Source organism: Rhamphochromis sp. 'chilingali', assembly GCF_963969265.1.
Source record: "Rhamphochromis sp. 'chilingali' genome assembly, chromosome: 14".
Lineage (NCBI taxonomy): Eukaryota > Metazoa > Chordata > Actinopteri > Cichliformes > Cichlidae > Rhamphochromis > Rhamphochromis sp. 'chilingali'.
Window position 1 is genome coordinate 16,934,463 of NC_137941.1, and position 20,355 is coordinate 16,954,817.

At 39.3% G+C, this 20,355-nt stretch overlaps 1 protein-coding gene across 4 annotated transcripts; it reads left to right on the plus strand.

The window, feature by feature from the left end:
• The first annotated feature begins 988 nt into the window (after nucleotides 1–988).
• On the plus strand, nucleotides 989–20,333 carry itga6a (integrin, alpha 6a). Of its 4 annotated transcripts, none has more exons than XM_080903909.1 (26): nucleotides 989–1,265; nucleotides 8,869–8,993; nucleotides 9,114–9,193; nucleotides 9,281–9,542; nucleotides 9,661–9,792; nucleotides 10,730–10,940; nucleotides 11,153–11,346; nucleotides 11,430–11,524; nucleotides 12,073–12,200; nucleotides 12,287–12,376; nucleotides 12,462–12,523; nucleotides 12,599–12,765; nucleotides 13,075–13,215; nucleotides 13,310–13,428; nucleotides 13,713–13,875; nucleotides 15,083–15,169; nucleotides 15,261–15,340; nucleotides 15,438–15,512; nucleotides 15,604–15,706; nucleotides 16,199–16,375; nucleotides 16,497–16,592; nucleotides 16,668–16,778; nucleotides 16,880–16,972; nucleotides 17,068–17,196; nucleotides 18,142–18,269; nucleotides 18,773–18,912. In XM_080903909.1, the coding sequence occupies exons 1-25, from the start codon at nucleotides 1,078–1,080 to the stop codon at nucleotides 18,247–18,249; spliced, it is 3,216 nt and encodes a 1,071-aa protein (XP_080760035.1). In that variant the 5' UTR covers nucleotides 989–1,077; the 3' UTR covers nucleotides 18,250–18,269; nucleotides 18,773–18,912. The 4 variants fall into 4 exon arrangements, with proteins under 4 accessions (XP_080760035.1, XP_080760034.1, XP_080760032.1 ...); XM_080903908.1 differs by having other exon boundaries at nucleotides 18,142–18,265; XM_080903906.1 differs by lacking the exon at nucleotides 18,142–18,269 and having other exon boundaries at nucleotides 990–1,265; nucleotides 18,773–20,333.
• The last annotated feature ends 22 nt before the right edge of the window (nucleotides 20,334–20,355 follow it).

The following is a 20,355-nucleotide window of genomic DNA, read 5'->3' on the forward strand; positions in this document are numbered from 1 at the left end:
GGCAGGGAATCAAATCCCGCAGTGCCAGACGTGTTCCGCTGCTGAAGCCAGTGCATGTCCAGGCCCGTCTGAAGTTTGCCAGAGAGCACATGGATGATACAGCAGAGGATTGGGAGAATGTCATGTGGTCAGATGAAACCAAAGTAGAACTTTTTGGTATAAACTCAACTCGTCGTGTTTGGAGGAAGAAGAATACTGAGTTGCATCCCAAGAACACCATACCTACTGTGAAGCATGGGGGTGGAAACATCATGCTATGGGGCTGTTTTTCTGCCAAGGGGACAGGACGACTGATCTGTGTTAAGGACAGAATGAATGGGGCCATGTATCGTGAGATTTTGAGCCAAAACCTCCTTCCATCAGTGAGAACTTTGAAGATGAAACGAGGCTGGGTCTTCCAACATGACAATGATCCAAAACACACCGCCCGGGCAACAAAGGAGTGGCTCCGTAAGAAGCATTTGAAAGTCCTGGAGTGGCCTAGCCAGTCTCCAGACCTCAACCCCATAGAAAATCTGTGGCGGGAGTTGAAAGTCCGTGTTGCTCGGCGACAGCCCCAAAACATCACTGCTCTCGAGAAGATCTGCATGGAGGAATGGGCCAAAATACCAGCTACTGTGTGTGCAAACCTAGTAAAGACCTATAGTAAACCTTTGACCTCTGTTATTGCCAACAAAGGTTATGTTACAAAGTATTGAGTTGTATTTTTGTTATTGACCAAATACTTATTTTCCACCCTGATTTACGAATAAATTCTTTACAAATCCTACCATGTGGATTCATGGATTTTTTTTTCACATTCTGTCTCTCACAGTTGAAGTGTACCTCTGGTGCAAATTACTGACCTCTGTCATCATTTTAGGTGGGGGAACTTGCACAATCGGTGGCTGACTAAATACTTTTTTGCCCCACTGTAAGTGATTCAGTGACACACTCCGCCATCATGGCCAGAGGTGGCGCCGTGGAGTACCACCCTAACCCGGTGGGGTTCAAACAGAGGCAGCTTTCAGTCATCAATTGACAGAGCAGAGAGGAGCCTAATTTTGGGACGGTTGGGCAGATCTGTACGACGCTGCAATGCTGCCGCAGGGAGGACGCTCTGCTGCTCACGCTGCACTTTTATTCTTCGTTTATGTCCTGGAGGCAACTTTTGTGCTCGGCTTTAACCTGGACACCGATCATGTCCTCAGGAAAGACGGAGAGCCTGGGAGCCTGTTCGGCTTTTCTCTGGCCATGCACCGGCAGCTCAACCCGGACAAAGTCATGTGAGTGATGTCTCCAGATGTTCACGTCTGTAGAGCTGTCTGAGCTCCTTGGAACAGGTTCATTTAACAAGCAAGTTTAGGGACTTTTCTGTCAGGTGGCATCAGCGCAGAAATTCAAATGTGACTGGAAGTGCTGTGAGGACTGACTGGCTTACACTCTACCTACTTTCTGTTTAAACTTTAAATAATGAGAGAAAATAACTCTTTAACCCTCTCACGTGTTACAGTCGTGCGTTAGAGCAACTTTCTAATACAATGTCCTTTAACTTTATCTTTTTTTTTTTTTTACCCAGTTTTCCCCAAACCCCACAGGGTTTCTCACACGTTTTGTTTCAATTCTCGGTGATATCAGCAGTTTCCCCGCTGATACTTTGAATATGAAGTAGGGAAACAGCCAAAGGATAACAAGTGAATTTACAATGCTTGTAGTGTCATGCAAATGTGCCTGCAGGGTCAAACCGAGGCAGCACTGCGAGGAGAGAGGTAATAGGAAATAAAAGGGTCTCAGGATTGCTTTGCAAACGAGTGGATTTTTCAATGTACATAAAAAGGATCGAAGCTATTATTCCTGACATTTCATTCACCGATTACAAACAGCCAAAAAATTTCCATTCAAGATGCTATAATAATGTGGCTTTCATTATTCTCTTGTCTTTTAATCTTCTAGGTTTCCTGTTATCAGCTTTGTTTGCTGGCGTTCTGCACGATCCTGGCAGTTTTTAGATTAGATTAGATTTTTGCTCTTGTGAGACAATTAAGAAGAGAAATCAGAACATGCTGACTAATGCAGCCTCACTCACATGTCAGTGAGTTTTGTTTGAGCAGTGCAGAAGGGGCAGAATCGACAGCGGTGTAGTGACCCTGATCATCCTGCCTCCTCAGTGTTGAGAAGAGGGTGTGGTGTATAAAAATGCTGGCACTCACGGGACCCTGCAGCAGCATGTTGAGAAAAAGAGATCAGGGATGAGAAGCCCTGATAACACGTTTACAAAAAACCCAAGAGATTCCTCAAAGATGGCAGAGATTACTCTTAAATTGTGTAATTTAATCTAACTGCTGTTTTGACCACCGTGCCAAGACAGGTCATGTTGAAGTGAAGTTTTTAAAGCTGGATTTTTCAGATCGCTTTTTCACAAACATTTCTTTGTTCACAAAGAAGCATTCAAACTGAAAAGAGGAACTTTAACATTTGTCTGGCTTGGCAAGTCTAAAGGGAGGGAAAAGTCATGAAACTGATGTCATATTTGTCGGGCAAATAGAGCCTTGAAATGTGACACTGGCTTGAGAGTTTGTTTTCAGCCTGTAAAAGTCTGGGGAGCGTGCCTCTTTTACATCCTGCTCAGTGAGGAAGCAAACCTTATTTAGGGGAGGAAAAACCAGAGCATCTTTTTTTATGTGAAAGGAACCTGAATATTTCAGGTTTTGGACTGTTGTTTAGACAAAAAATAAAAGCTTATAGGGAAAGCTGAGTGATGTGAGCATTTTCATATAGGAAATGTTTTCTTCCTAATCACCAAGCTCAACAGCTGTGCAGAAGTAAGCGCACATCTACCTGACAAGAGGCCTGTGCTTATTACAGGATGTAAACATAACCGCCTCGCTTGGTTGAGCTGTAAGGGCAGCAAGCTGCACGTTTTCATATGCTTGTCAGATATAGTTTGCAGTAAAAAAAAAAAAGAAAACAGTACTCACAACAAGGTTTATGGAGCTTCAAGTAACTTGGTTTCATGAGCTGTTTTGTGTATTCAAGAGAACTCCCTTCAAAACAGTTTACATGTTTAAATAATGCCAGAAGAAAATATGCACTGCTAAAGAAATGTATTAGACCAGCTCTCGTAAAAACTAGAAGACACAAATATTTCAGAAATCTTTAAAAAACTTGTTTAAAACTAAAAATGATCCAAATTCATGTTTTCATACCGAAGTTTGAGTCGGCATGTTGAACTCCTCTGATAAGTCAGAGATAAAGCAAGCATAACCACTTGAACCACTCAAACAACTTCTTCTTTGCAGGAACCACTTTTTTTTTTTCCACATGTGAGCTAATTAATATTTGATTTAGCATTACTTAACCAGCCACACCCCCAACCACAGGGGGCCACAAACCAGTGTACTACCAGTGCCCATAAAAGGGGAGGGTTGTGCCAGGAAGGACATGCTGTGTAAACTCAAAGATACGCATCATCTGTAAAATTTCCATGTTGGATCAATCAAAGCCTGAGTAACAACAGCTGTCACTTGTGCAGCTGACCAGCAAGATGTTAGTGGAAATTGTGCTATTGTTGGCTGAAGACAGATGAGGACATGCATGGGTTGGTGTGACACTGGAGGAGGCTAGGAATAAGGTGAGATGGAGGTAGACAGTCCACTGTGGGAGACCCCTGAAAAGAAGAAGATAACTCCACAGAGTAAGAATGAGTCCTCCTGATCATATAAAAGAAAGATATGTTTATGGTTTTATATGGTTTTATTTAAAAACTGACTTAAATAATTACTTTGTTGTTTTAGTTGACAAAACGTACAAGCACTGAAGTGACTCATTAATTGGAGCCCTAGTTACAATGAGCTCACATTCTTCAGCTCTTCTTGGTTGAAACTTCAGACACTGAGACACTGAGAAAGTGTAGCTGTACGGAAATAATAAAAGGACAGTAATGACGTAATAAACAGCAGCTCAGTCATGATCTTAGCTCTAGATCCTTGTGTGACCCTGAGATAATCAGTCAGACGAGACAAGAGGAAGCTCAGCAGAACAGCAGAACAGCTCTGCGTGACCTAAAGCTCTGAGGACCTCTGAGCCGGCGAAACCGCAAGTCAGGGATGCGTCACGCTGTCCAACATCCGTCGCTCCCGATTTTTTACGAAAACGTGTCATGACAATCGCCGGCAGCTGCAAATCTCTGCTGGCTATCACTACTTACTGTGCATCAGTCTGATTATGATAAATCATATGTGACGAGAGGAATGCTGGACTTCACTGGCTCTTTTTTAGGCCCTCTGCCCTGATGAGCGGTAGATGTAACTCCTCTCATGCCAAACCTACACAGGCTGAATTTCAGCTAAAAAAACACATTTTTTTGACTCTTCTGATGATTAAAGTGCTGGTGAATTTAATAATCAGGAAACCATCGCGTTGGTTAAGTATAGTCATAAGGTGTTTTGTTTTTGTTTGATTTCTAAAGAGATAATTAAAGCAAAGTAGACTCTCATTTCCATAAGTCACTGAAAGTATTGCAAAAAGTTGCTATTTGGCATTTTGATGCCTCTTTCATGAGTAATATGTTAAAGATGGTTTTAACATTCTCTCAATGAAACCAGACTGGGCATGCACGGCCATCTGTGCACATGTAACCCGATAGATTAAACGCATCAGTGAATCATCAGTGGAGATACTCCAGTCAAACTTCACACCAATGTCTGGCTAGTGTCAAGATAACAGATAAGTGGTCAATAAACAGACCCCCCGAAAATCCTCTAAAAACTTTAATCTTTACTTAAAGTTGACACGATTCTGTGATGTGTGTCAGCCAATCACAGGTCAGCAACAATCAGTGTGCGATGTGTAAACTGAAACAGTTGGAACAGCTGTGAGTTTCTTCTTGCTTTGAGTGCACAGCTGTGAAGGCATTGGAGCACATCTGTTAACAGAGACCAGTGAGATCACTGTGAAAGCCAACACCCGCCACTATGCATTTACGCCGCAGTGAAAGACACCCCACATGATGACTCTGAGTGGGACATTTTACATCTGACATGGTTACATTTTTCCTCAGTAGCCCAGAAAAAACGAACAAACTTTCACACTCTTTCTTCATTTCTTGTTACTTACATACACATGCACATCCATGATGCTAATATCAGCATGTGTGGTCCCTGTTTCGTTGATTAGGCTGTGTTTTTGGCAGTTTACAAATTGGACCGTGCAAATTCTCATATGTTGCTCAATATGTTTTTTGTACTGAGTCTATCCTCATCTGTTCGGTATTAGTGTCTTTTTACTGTCCACTCTCAGATTAGGCTTTTTCTTTGCAGCTCTGCCTACATTCTCGTCACCTCCTCACTGTCACTGTTGGGGGTCTTTATTTTACAGGAGCCATTCATTAAAGCTGCGAGCTGAGGATGCTTTCTCAGTTTAGATCGATGTACTTGTTTTCTTTCTTGGTTGTACACAAAGGCCTCCCACTTCTGTTTCTATTCTGGTTAGAGCTTTTTATACACATCTTCAGAAGAAAGTTCTGTTGGCAATATCATCACATGCACCAAGACTGACAGATACTCAGCTAACTACGTTGTTGCTTCTTTAATCATCAGTTTTCAGCTGTGCCAACATAATTAGCTTTTTAAGGTGATACAGTTGAATTAAATAACATGATGTGCTACAGGAACATAGGAATGATGGATCTTGAAAATGGGCTTCCATAGGCACTAGATATGTTGATATTCTGTTAAAAATGTCTTTATGACTGAAATTATATTTCAGATGGAAAAACAAACAAAGCAAAGTGAGGGGTTGATCCTGACAACTACAGGTCATCAGTCAACGAGCATTCCCTTCATATTCCTTATTTCTAACACTTAAAATGACCTTTGTTTACAAAAGGGAGTTAATGATTTCATCAGCGTGGCCAGAAATGAGTGACTGAGCAGACTGGCAGAGAAGCTGGCGGTCCTTTGCAACCACAGGTATCAGATGGCCGATAAAAAGAAGGCAGGTTTTTCTAATATACTAAATATAGTTTAGATCTGAACAGGGCAGGAAATAAAACATACCACAAAGGAACAAGTAGGGGAAAACTTTTAACATTACATTTATTCTTTTATTTATTAAGTCATACCTTTTTTTGCACTTTTAAAAAAAACCCACTTTATGGTCTACTGTGTTGTGTTTTGTGTGTTTTAGTTGTGCTTAGGTCCAACATGTGACCGTTTCCAATTTCATTGAACCAAGTATGACTGTGCAATGAAAAGAAAGTGTTATCTCTTATCTTATGTTACAGCAGCTGCAGAGTGTTGCTTAAAGAGCTCACAAACACAGTGGCAAACACACCAACGTCCAGCTGCTTTTAAGATTTATTGAATGAACCTGCATTTAAAATAACTTTGATATTTCTTAGTTTTATCATTTATCCATAATCCCAAACTGTAACAAACTGTAAAGATTCCTTTTTAATATTTGCATGTCACCGGGCTTTGTTTGAGAGGATGTTTAACGGCTCGGTTAGGAGGGTCCGTGTTGAGCAAATGAAACGCAGCGGGGCCGACCCTACAGATCAATAGGTGGGTCAGAGTCAGCTGCAGTGAGGAAGAAAGAGAGGATTTCCTTTCATTCCTTAAAACAAATTCCTTCATTGTAAGCTTGATGGTCAGCTAACATGTGAAGTGTTTAGATGACTGTTAGTGTAAAATGCGTCAAACTATTGTTTTGGTGCCAACTGGTCCCCAGTGACTCACATCCTGTAGTCTGATGTGTTCTGTTCACTGGCACACAGTTACAGTGTGTTAAAGTTTAAAATCAATCAAGCCTGAATATCAGACGTCTGTATCAAATGGCAAGTGTCACAATTTTCTGTTAAGAGCTGTGATTTATGTTAAGATTTTATCTATTTGTCTAAATGATAACAATAATATCATCCACTGTGTCTTTGACCTGTGCAAGTACCACAACACTGAGTGGAGGGAAGAGTTGTGGTTGAGTCTTGATGCATGCTCAATCATCCAGCTAAGGAAATCCCTGAAAGTTGACGTAGCGTTTTAAGGGGGAGAAACGCTTCATCCAACCGACTTCTTCAGTCTGTGGATGAGGTGATAGTATTTGTTAAAACTTATATGGCATACTGTTATATATGATGTGATTTTACTTGATCACAAGTAATAACCTTTATTTCCTTTTATTTTTAACAGGCCATCTCAGTTGTGTGCTCAGTGTTACTTTTAGTGCAGGAAGTGGTTCAACCCCACTCTATCTGATCAAGACTGCTTGTGGTTTTTCTCCCTCACTTCCTTGCACATTTACTTGACTCTGACACTGTGTAAAAAGTCACACAAAGCAGGTGCTCACTGCATTTCATACCCAGATACAGTATCTAATTGCAGATGCACTGCAACTGTATTTGAAGCTGCTGAATGAATCCTAAAAACGTTTTTAAAAAGTGTTAACAATTACATTTTCAAGCCAAGTAGTAAAATGTACTTTATGAGAAGCGCTGTATATCAGTGTATTTTGTACAGTTAATTCATAGAAATTTCATGTTTTTAGACCCTTTCACTTTCTTCCTGAAATAACTGTAAAACATGTTAAAAAACGCGTAAAATGTGACCGTTGCACACTGCACTGCACAGGAGGGACCATGATTCATGTGCAGTAAAAGCTCGAAAGAAAAACATAAAAATATTCAGATATATTTAAGTGCAAATGTAGGTGTATAATCAGCATAATCACACCCAGTCTTACTATTTCATAGTCCTGTAAAATAACCTGGTCTGCACATAATTTTTGGCAGAAACAGGCTGGGTTTTTGTTCATGCATTTGTCTGTGTTTCTTAAATCAATCTGTAAAAAGACAGTCTGTTGAACCCCAGTGACCTGTGTGTTGGTGCTGCGTATGTCATCGTACCGGCTGCTGAAAACATATAAAACACAGAATCTCTTTCTGAGATGTTAAAAGATGTGTGAGTCTCTGCGACAGTGCGGGGTTTCAAAGGGAAGTGTGTTTAGAAGAGAGCAACAACCACAATACTATACTGAAAAGCAATAGTCTGGTTGAGTTCCCCCTTGCCCTCTGCAGGGTGTGAAAACACTAGTTTATTGCCATATTTGGAACTTCTCTAATTTTTGTTCCTAAAAAATAAAAGATGCTCCTGAGAGCCAAGAAAACAAAAATGTTTTGATGTTTTATTTTATTGTAAACAGTTTAAGAATTGTATTGTAGTATTGTAGCTTAAAGAAACATGCTTTTCAATTGTCAATTGTTATTTCTTTTTGATCTTCTGCTCCTGGTAGTGGACGTCTGGTGCTGCTTGATCCCAGAAGGATATGATGTAATGATATTGTTTTCATTTTTGTCTGGCTTTCTGGTGAAAGTTCTTTTTATTTTATGAATTTTAAAATGAAGCAAACACATCTGAGCATTAAAACATTATTTTAACAAATAATTTCTCATAGTCAAGCTTTTGTTAACCGGCATTCTGCATATCTGATAGTCACCTAAAGCGGGGTTGTTAGATCATGTCACCCATTGTACTAATAGGGATCATGAAAGGTATGACAGAGAACTGAGTGAGGCAGAAGGGAATTTACTCAGAATTGTGGAAGTGGAGCCATAAATTAGCCTCAGAGATAGGCATACTAGCACTTGAGGAGCCCCAGCAGGGCCAAAATGATGACAGCTGTCCTTTAACCATCAGTATTGCACTCATTTGTTGTTTCCCTTCATTATCACTGTTGATGTTTTTATATGTTTTTATATGTGTGTGAAATTCTACAAGCTGTGGCTTTGTTGAATGGTATCCCAGCAAAGGTAACTAAAGCAACAGTTCCCAAACTTTTTATGAAATAAGTTTTGGATTAAATATATTTCTGTCTTGTTTTTTGTGTGTTTTTTAGGGTACTGATTGGTGCACCCAGAGCCCGGTCTTTGCAAAACCAAAAAGCCAATATCACTGGAGGCCTGTATAAATGTGAAGTCACCCAGTCTAGTAATTGTGAGCGTATCAAATTTGATGATAATGGTGAGAACTCTGCCTGCATACCTACCTAAACAAAATCCACTGCCTTTGTAATTTTGACAATTTGTAGAAACCAAGCTTTCCAAGTAAAATGTTCAGTTATGTCTGTTGGCAAATTTTCAGCGGATCTGAGACTTGAGAATAAAGAGAATCAGTGGATGGGGGTGTCAGTGAAGAGTCAGGGACCTGGGGGGAAGATTGTGGTGAGTCAAACTAAGTATTAAAACCATCGTTCTGTGGATCCTCGTGCCCTGGTTCAGTAAAGGTCTTACTCGTATCTTTTTCTTCAGACATGTGCTCATCGCTATCAGAGGCGTTTGAATGTGAATACTCCAGAGGAGACTCATCACATCCCCGGACGTTGTTATATTCTGAGTCAGGACCTAACCATTGACCCTCAGTCTTCTGAGGATGGAGGTGAATGGAAATTCTGCGATGGCAGACCTGAAGGCCACGCAATGTTTGGAACATGCCAGCAAGGACTGGCAGCTACTTTCACCAATGACTACCATTACATGGTTTTTGGAGCAGTGGGAGCTTACAACTGGAGAGGTCACTATGTGATTGTGTCTTTATATGCTGTTTATCTTCATTAGAGGATTTAATTTTTGTACATGAATCTCATTTTTTAATCCTAATTTTTCTCATCACTTTGTGCTCTTAAATCTAGGGATAGCGCGACTGGAGCAGAATAACAGTACTTTTCTGGACATGGGAATATTTGATGACGGCCCATATGAAGTTGGGAATGAAAAAGTCAGGAACCCTGATTTTGTGCCTGTACCTGCAAACAGCTACCTCGGTGAGTTGAACACCCACAGATATTTTTTTTCCATCACTTGTTTGATGTTAGTTCATTAATTTCCTCAAGCAAACGTGAATGAGCTAAAACAATAATGTAAAAAAGAGTGAGCCAAAATTCCTTTAAAAAGATGTAAAGACCAATATGGTCATACGGAAATATCCAGATAAACAGAAGTAACTTTCTGGGATTTCCTTACCTGGATGATTATGCATACATGAAGATATTCATCAAGTTATTATTGCTGCTACACGTGATTTTACAAACTACTGAATTCTGGGGTGTACTTAGTTTTTCAGAGGACTTCAGAGAGACCTGTAAAAACTTTGGTTTTCATATCATTGTATAAAGGGGGTCAGGGGGTCCTTTGTCCCACTTTGGGGGGAAACTCCCACTGGGTTTAAATCTGGGACTCTCCGCCATTTGACCTTAGAACTGAAGAAGCTTCTCGGATGAGAGGTGAAACGTCTTCAAGCAACTTCAAGAAGTCCAGACACTTTTCTTGCAAGCTCCTTTGACTACGATGACCTGGATGACTGAGAACCTTCACAGACATTGTATAAAAGTACAAAATTAGGCTTACCAAGCAAGCATGTCCCTCAAACCTGCTCAGGCCAACATCGAAAGAAGAGCTTTGATTGTCCTTCAAGAAGCCTGGAGAACTATTTCTGAAGACGAATTAGAGAAATTACAAGAAAGCTTGTGTCAGAGAGCTTTGAAGAGTAAAGCTGGTCATACCAAGCACTGACTTTCAAGTTTGTTAGATGTTCAGACTCACATGTTTCGGCCTTAGATACTATATTTCCATGTATTTTTGTGTATGTGTCAATAAACTGCTGCACCTACTTTCCATTTTTCTCGCAAAATATAAAGCAATGAGAGGTAGCTCAACACTTTTGCACAGCACTATAAACCTACTTCATTTAACACACTTTAGGATTCTCCCTTGATTCGGGACACCACATCACCACTAGGGGTAAGCTGACAGTGGTGGCTGGAGCGCCCAGGGCCAATCACAGCGGAGCTGTAGTCCTGTTCAAGCAGGACATGGTAGCAGGAAACCTCTCAACGGAGTACATTCTGCATGGTCCGGGTCTGGGATCCTGCTTTGGATACGACGTGGCTGTAGTGGACCTGAATAACGATGGGTGTGTAACATTTCTGACTGCCTTTGGGTACATTTATTAGATTGTTCAGAAGAGTAGACTCGATCCAAACTTAACAATTCACAAAAGAGTATAAAACACATAAATTTCAGATTTGCACAACTTTCTTTAATATCACTTCATTTAAAAAAATATTTTCCGTTTTTAAGTACTTTTAATAGCGTTTTTTGTTTTTTCACTCTATGTGATACTAGGTGGCAAGACATAGTAATAGGAGCCCCTCAGTTCTACATGAAGGGTGAAGACATTGGGGGAGCTGTTTATGTTTACATCAACAATGCAGGAGTTTGGGAAGGAAACACTCCTGTCCGTCTAATAGGGACCAAAGACTCGATGTTTGGCGTGGCAGTAGAGAACATCGGCGACATCAATCAAGACTCATATAAAGGTGATTAAGCTGACCTTTTTGCGCTGTGTTTGTCTTGTCTTTGTCATTTGCAGTCACATAAATTGTGTTTTTTCCTCATACAGACATTGCGATTGGAGCTCCGCAGGAAGATTCTGGGACAGGAAAAGTCTACATTTATCACGGCTCTGCACAGGGGATCAAAACGACCCCTGCACAGGTGGATATTTGTTTAGAAAATTATATTACATCAGTGTTTTGTTACAGTCTGAATGCTTTCATGAAGTCTGGTTTATGCTGTTGCAGAACCATGTTGCTAGTGATAAACCTCTAAAGCTAGCTGCCAAAGTTCAAAATGACTTTTTTTTTCCACCAGCATATTCCTGATGAACCTAATAACGGCTCCAAATGAATAAAAGTGTTTCTCCATAACTGCTGGACTTAAGAAACATCGGTTTGGTACAGTTTTTTAAAAAATAATAAGAAGAAAAATACACGGCTACCCCTAATAGTGAGCCTTAACAGTCTTGGAAAAACAGGATTTTGCATCTGAAATTTTTTTCAGACTTGGGATCAAGAGATAGAAAGCCTGTGCTACAGCATTTTCTCATTATTAATATTTCTTCTTGCTCTTAAACTCAGACATACTAAGGTAAAGTAAAATCTTCAGCTAGTTTAGCTGCTAATTTAAAAAACCTCATTGGGACAACTTTGTCTTTACCGTGTTTCTTTTCCTCGCTTAATTTCAGTTCCATCTTTATTTTCCAGATCCTTTCAGGGAAAGACCACAACATTCGATTTTTCGGCTATTCTCTTGCAGGAAACATGGACCTGGATGGTAACTCTTATCCAGACTTGGCTATAGGCTCTCTGTCAGATTCAGCTATGATTTACAGGTAACTGTGGCCTTAACCGTTAGTTTAAATTTAGTTAAAGTCCTACTGACCTCAATCACAGTTTTATTTAACCATCTTTCTTTTAGAACAAGGCCAGTCATTAGCCTCAACAGTGTTGTCAAAGTGTCTCCAAATGAAATAAGTCTTACAAATAAGACGTGTGGGGACCATGTTTGGTAGGTGTTCTTATATTATTATATTCAAACAGACTTCAGAGTGAAAACTTTCTTTTTCCTAACAATATCTGTTTTCTGTCCATAGTTTCACTGTGATGGCATGCTTTTCCTACAAAGCTAATCCTGCATCTTATAATCCAAAGCTTAGTATGTAAAAATTTATTACATTATTTTTCCATTTTCAAATTTATTTTTTTCTAACATTTTACTTCAACACTGCAGCTGTTAGCTATTCTGTGGAGGTGGACAGAGCTCACAGGAGAGGACTGACTTCCAGAGCGATGTTCTTAAACGACTCCAGCTCTGAACTAGAATACCAGTTCAACGGCACCTTAAAACTCAAAGAGCAAAATCAGCAAAAGTGTATCAAACTAATAGCCAGACTTAAGGTAAATCAAGTGTCACACAGCTACATCACTGAGAACAAGCTAGAAGCCTCTCTCAACTTTAAACTGGAGAAATTATTAAAAAAATGAAGACATGGACGTTGACGATAGTAATAACAATTTCTTGGAGATGTCAGTATTCGAAAAATGACCGTGCATGAACATATGTAGTGCTAACTTTGAGGTCATTTATAATAAATGAATAGTGAAATTATATAAATCAAAACTGTAATAGTATATATTAAAACAGAGACAGTAACAGTAAATCATAATAATAAATGCATTAAAAGCCTTTTTTTGTGATTCACGAAGGATAACATCAAGGACAAGATGCGTAGCATTCCCATTGAGGTGTCGGCAGATATAAGTACAAAACAAGAGGAATCAATCAATGGCCTCCCTCGCATGATTCCCATTTTAGACGCCACTCAACCGAGCAAAATCATTTCTGAGGTAAAGGCAACTTCTAAATGTAAACACTAAAACTCATTGTGTCGAGTTTGTTATGTAACATTTGTATATTTGTCGTCATTTCCTGTTGTTTCAGGTGAACTTTCTAAAAGAAGGATGTGGAAGCGATCATATTTGCAAAAGTAACCTAAAGATGAATTATAGTCTACACTACAAAGAAGCCAACAAAGAGGAGTACCCCCCGTTAAATAAGAGGTTAAAACTCATTCTCAGACTGTAGTAATATAAAGTAGCATTGATTGAGTTTTGTAATGGGACCAGTTGGACTTTAAAACCCACCCTGCTTTTTCATGCTTTGGCCTTTTGGATGACACACATCAAAGTGAATGGTTGAGTCTCACTGGGCCACCAACCCTACTTAAGCTCAGACATGCTGATTGCACAACATACACAGTTTGCTACACGATTGTTATCACTGAAGAAGCATGTTTTCTTTGTTTTTGTTTTTTTCATCACTGGTCATGACTGTGTGTCTGCAGCAAGAACGGCATCCCAGAGTTTATTGTGAAATCCCAGAGGAAGGACTTGGCTGTGTTGGTGACAGTAAGCAACATGAATGGTGACGATGCTTATGAGGCAAAGCTGGTGGGGACCTTCCCAAATACCATGTCATATTCTGGAGTCCGCACCGATCAAACAACAGTAAGTCGACTGTAAAATTACTTTGTTGTATTGTAAGAAAGTTACAAAATTTAAAGTCCTTTACCTGCAATTGATTCAAGCCCTAAAAGCATTAATCAAAATACTAAAAAATGACTTCCACTGTGGCTTAAAATACCTGGAGCATTTCCGCTGTTTAATATGCAGGAGGTATGAATACACAGTATATGGATGATGATGATGAGAGAGGTGGGCCTGGCAAGAGGAAAATCCAGTATTCAGATAATTAAACACAAATCCCTGACTGATTGAATCCATGACAGTGACTGCTTGTTCCACTCTTCTGGCATATAAAAAACAACGTAATGGGACTGTTACGGGTTTAAAAGCTTGGCCTTCTTTGTATGGAAGCCCGTTTCCGCCACTAAAAAAAAAAAGGATCCATAACTCAAAATTTCGAGTTGTTTTCTCGAAATTCCGAGTTATTTTCTCAAAATTCCGAGTTATTTTCTCGAAATTCCGAGTTATTTTCTCGAAATTTCGATTTATTAACTCAAAATTTTGAGAAAAGCAACTCGAAATTTCGAGTTAGCGCTGCCAATCAGTAATCTACGTGAATGATGTCATTTCCTTGTTACCCAGAAGCTGAAGCCCTCAGCTACAAATGCTACAGCTAAGCTACCGGTATTACATCCAGTCGTGAATACACAGATTGCTGAGTGTTTTCAGCCTGGCTTCACAAATGATGAAATCCCTGTGTTATTAGCTGAATCACATGGTGTTACTATCAGCAAACGTACTTGCGAAAGCGCCAATTTGTTGGGATCCGTTTTTGAGTGCGCGTTCCTCTGCGCCATATGCTTCCGGGTAACAAGAAAGCGACCTCATTCACGTATATCTTTGATTGGCAGAGCTAACTCGAAATTTTGACAAAAGTAACTCGAAATTTCGAGTTATGGATACTAGCTTTTTTATTTTTATTTAGTGGCGGAAACGGGCTTCCATATCTTTGTGCATGTTCTTTAGCGTTTGTAATAGTTTGCATGCTAGCAGCTAAGCTCAAGTACAGTTCTACATCATCAACAAGAGAGTCGCCCCCTGTTGGCCCTTTGGAAAATTGCAGGTTTAAGGGGCTTTACCTTTTCTAAAGCCTAGTGGCTACATCCATCTTTTATATACAGCTTATGACCGCGTCATAAAGTAAATACTTGGATATATTACACACGTTTTCCGATGTGTTCTTTTCTAGATGGAAAACCTGATCACCTGTGATGCAAATGTAAACAGCTCTCAAGCAGAATGTGAGCTGGGAAATCCTTTTAAGAGAAACTCAAAGGTACAGAAATGTCACGCTCCTGCGCTAATGCTTTCTAAGACACTTGGCTGTTGTAATTCATATGTAAGAAATGCTACTACTTTTTCACAAGGTTACCTTTAAAGTCATCCTGAGTGCTGCGCATGTGACTTTAGACACCACTGAGATTGAGATCGACCTGCAGCTGAATACGTAAGTAAAGATGCTGAGATTCGCTTTCTGTTATGTGCTGCACACTTTCAAACTGGAATGTGTTATTGTTATTAATATTACTATCCTTTTCGTTTAGGACCAGCTACCAAGAAGCAATCCATGTAAAAGTAAAGTGTAAAGTGATCATTGAATGGCCTTTGTCTGTCTCTGGGTAAGTTTGTTCTCGCAGAGATTCCTTGACTTGTTTGACTTCACCTTTATACCTATACAGGACCTCCAACCTTCTCGCTTGTTGTCATCAGGGAAGCTAATCCTACCCAGGTGTTTTTTGGAGGTGTTGTGAGAGGAGAAAGTGCAATGAAGTCAGAAGAAGAAATTGGAAGTTCGATTAACTTTACTTTCACTGTAAGTTCATACATTTCACCTATTTTTTTAATATTAATATTGTTTTCATAAAACTTACTGGTCACTTTATTGGGTATACCTGTTTGTTAATGCAAATATATAATTAGGTACTTACATGCGAGTATTGTTGCTGACCACGTCCATACCTTCATGATCACAGTGTCACAAAGCTCATACCCTCTCAAACTGGTTTCTTGAACATGACAATGAGGTGATTGTACTCAAATGGCCTCCAAAGTTACCAGAACTCAGGCCAATAGAGCATCATTGGGATGTGATGAAACGGGGGATTCAGATATCAGATATCACGTCAATATGGACCAAAATCTCAGTGTTGAATATTTCCAGCACCTTGTTCAAGCTATAATATGTAGATTTAAGACAGTTCAGGTTAAGGGAGATTCAACCCAGCGCTAGCAACGTGTACCTAATAAAGTGGTTGCAATGTTTATGTGAAATTGCAGAGTTGTTTCCTGTTAATTTCTCCTCCAGATAAACAACTCGTGGAAGCACTTGAAACCTTCTTTCGAAACCTCACTAAACATTTTTTGGCCCAAAATTCAAAAAAATGGGAAATGGCTTCTGTACCTGATGAGCATCACTTCTGAAGGACCAGAGAAAATCCATTGCTCCCCTAAAACTGAGATCAACCCTCTGAATATTGCTCAGGTAGCATATTTAAGCGTTCAGCTTCATGTGTTACAGCTGAAATTAGACCACTGATGAATGGGCCATTATGACACGCCTGCCCTGTTTGATTCTGTGTTGAATTAACGAGATGTTCTTTCAGCAGTCCTCTGTGCATCGAACAAAACGAGAAATTATGAAAGAAGAAAGAAAAACTGGTGGAAAAACGTCTTCGCTGAAGGACAAGAAGAGAGTTTTTGTAAGTGATATAAATGCACATGCACAGTTTAATAAAAGTGTTTATATGATGTTTAACTGTGTATTTGCCTACTAGTCCTGTGAAGATGGGATGGAAAAATGTGTGGTGTTCAAGTGCCCCCTGCAGGGGCTCGATGGTACAGTAGTCGTATTGAGATCCCGTCTGTGGAACTCAACCTTTATTGAGGTAATAAACAGCATTTTTATTGTTTTCACATGTCTCTTCATGTGAGATAAATCAAATCTCATGATTTTGCTTCATTAATAATTGTTGTTTTTTGCACACAGGAATATGCCCCTAGTTCAACCTTGTCAGTAAAAGCCACACTTGAATTTGATACTCAGAGGGAAAACGTCATACTGACCAATCAAAACACAAATGTAAGCAATTCAAGCTGCATAACGACATTAACCTTATTGCTGTGTCGGTCCCAACTCAGTCTCTCGGATTTCCTCCCTTTTATGTTTTTTTCCAGGTGAATGTGAACGTGTCTCCTGACGATGAAGCAGCTAAGTATCAGGGAGGAGTTCCCTGGTGGATCATCCTGGTGGCAGTTCTCATAGGACTCTTGATTTTGATTCTACTGGTTTATCTGCTGTGGAAGGTGAGAACATGGATGTCACACCTACAGTTACACAATGGACATGGATATGAGAAAAGAACATGAATTTAGAGAACCCCTCGTGAAAATTAGCCAATTAGAAAAGGTAAATGAAGCCTGAAAATAAAGCTAAAGATACTTAAAAATAACATTTTCACCTTTTTTGCTAGATTTTTATGCTCTGATTGCCTTTCTCGGTTTGGTTTTATTGTGAGTATATGAGATATTGATACACTATATGGACAAAAGTGTTGGGCCCCACCTCTTATTCTTTGAATTCGAGTGTTTTCAGTCCAATCCCCACAGGATTATAAAGTCAAGCACCTAGCCATGCAGTCTGCCTTTGCAGACATTTGTGTGGAAACATGGCCTGTATTTGTATGGCGCTTTACTTAGTCCCTATGGGACCAAGACACATGGCTTTCAAAACAAGTATTTCGGTGCCTTGACATTAGTTGCCAGCCTAGCTCTGGTCAGCTGTAATAAAATCTGCCAACCGGCTCCATTAATAAAAACTTTCCCCCTTTTTTCACTTTACAGAAGGTGAAGTGTAAAAATGAAAATTCACTCTTTAATTATGGCAAAGAGCTCTGCACTGGAGAGCTTGTCAGCTCTAAATGATAGTTTATTGTTAGATTTGCATTAAAAGTTTCCATCCATATAAATCTGTTATTTGGTGACTAAAATACACTGTTGGGTAAACTCACTCAGGGTCTGGGTGGGTCATACCAAAACCTGGACATATAACTGATAATAAAACTCGCCACAACACAGTTTTAAGAAGGTGTAAATCATAACCCGAAGTTTAATATTTTCTACACGTTTGTTATTTGTCATATAACATCTGCACATCAACACTGGACTCCGGAGGAAGTATTTGCTTTAAAAATGTATGTTTGCTCCTGCTGGACACGTTTGTAACACTTCACCACCCTTGCTCCTCCTCAGTGTGGTTTCTTCAGGAGACCATCTAAAGACCAGTACAATGCTGCATATCAGAAGGCAGAGATCAACATTCAGCCGTCTGAAAAAGACAAACTCAGTGCTGAGGACTGATATATGCTCTCTGAACGTGGGTAAAGTCAGCATGGCGTGTGGTTACTGCAGTGACTAATGAACTTGCTTTTAAGCAAATTCTGCTGACTTGTTGAAGGAAAATTCAAATCAGACTCATATTGCACGTGTTATTTGTGGGGAAAAAGTCACTTTGCTCCTAAATTGAGTGAAATAGACATGCTGAAGAGAGATATTTTTCGTCTACATAAGAAAATAAATGTATATATTTTTTTTTATTAATAAGCTCTTTGTGCAATATGGTTCTGTGGATTTTTCAAGAGTAATGCATTTTCTCGCCAGTAGACTTACTAGTTTCCCCTAGTGCTTCTGCAGGCGCTTTTCCTGACATCCCTGCACCTGTTCTGCTGCAAAAGTCAAGGTTGCAAGCATGCTCTGTTGCCACTGAGCATGCTTCCTCAGCATTTCTGCACAGCTCCTTTACAGACTGTGGGAATATTGCTGATACATTTTTTTTTTAAAGTTATTAATGCATTGTGTTTTCTTTAAAATTTCTCTTTCCTAGTGTGGATTCTTCAAACGCTCCAAAGAAAACGACAGCGTCCCTCGTTACCACGCAGTGCGGATAAGAAAGGAAACTCTTGAGCACAAAGATGGAAAAGTGAAACACGATCCTTTTGAAAAAAAGCAGTGGATGACGACTTGGATCAACAATGAAAGTTACTCATGACCTTTTTCTGCTCAGATGTTTGAACAAAGACAAAACTGATCTTAATTAATAATTTCATTAACATGTTGCTCAGATATAGTTTTTTTTATTGCTAAATGCAGATAATGCTTTTTACACTGTATAGCTTATGAACTATTTTTTCTAATCGTTGTATATATTTGAATATGTCTGCGCATTTTATATTTATACTTTTTTTTTTTTTTAAAAAGAAATCAAATCAAGCAACCAAAGTTTTATCCACTCATGTCTGAAGCCGAATAACAATGGGCAAAGTTTACTGCTGTTTTTAAAGTTGTACTGTCTCACTGGAAGGCAAGGCAAGGCAAGTTTATTTGTATAGCACAATTCAACAACAAGGTGATTCAAAGTGCTTTACAGAGACATTAGAAACAAGAACAAATAAAAAGCATGATTTAAAATTGAATAAAACAAGCAAATAAACTAACTAACTAATTAACAAACAAACAAACAAACAAACAAACAACCGTATATAAAATCAAAACAGATAAAATCAGAACAGTAGATAAAATCAGTAGTTAAATGTAAGTTTTGAAATTTAAGCTTAAAGTGTGGATTTGGTGCTTTATTCAAATGCAGCTGAGAACAGGTGAGTCTTCAACCTGGATTTAAATAAACTGAGTGTTTCAGCTGATCTGAGGCTTTCTGGGAGTTTGTTCCAGATATAAGGAGCATAAAAGCTGAATGCAGCTTCTCCGTGTCTGGTTCTGACTCTGGGAACTGATAAAAGACCGGATCCAGATGACCTGAGGGATCTGGAAGGTTCATACTGGGTCAGGAGGTCATTGATGTATTTTGGTCCTAAACCATTCAGAGCTTTATAGGCCAGCATCAGAACTTTAAAGTCTATCCTCTGACGGACAGGCAGCCAGTGTAAGGACCTCAGAGCTGGACTGATGTGGTCCACTTTTTTGGTCTTAGTGAGGACTCGAGCAGCAGAGTTCTGAATGAGCTGTAGTTGTCTGACTGATTTTTTAGGTAGACCTGTAAAGATGCTGTTACAGAAGGTACAGCCAGTCACTGTAATATGAATGTAAATGAGGTTTTTTTTCTGTGAATGGTAAGTATGTAAATTTTCTGTTTTTTCTTCTTTGAAATGACATTTAGGTACATTTAGGTACATTGTCTTGTCACAAACAATAGATATTTGAAAATAACTGTGCGAGTCTAATGTGAGAGCAGCTCCATTTTTCCTCTCTGCTCACATTAGCTCACCTTGGTTCTCACATATGAACTCCATCTACTGTACTACGAGCCTCACTTTTTGGTCTCTGTGGGGAATTCAAAGCGAAGACGGTGAAAATCAAGTGAAACGCTTTAATTCAAAATGCCTTAAAAAAAAGTTTTTGCCAAGTAAAATAAAAATGCTTAAAGAAAATCTTTTCCTGTTGAATTTTCTT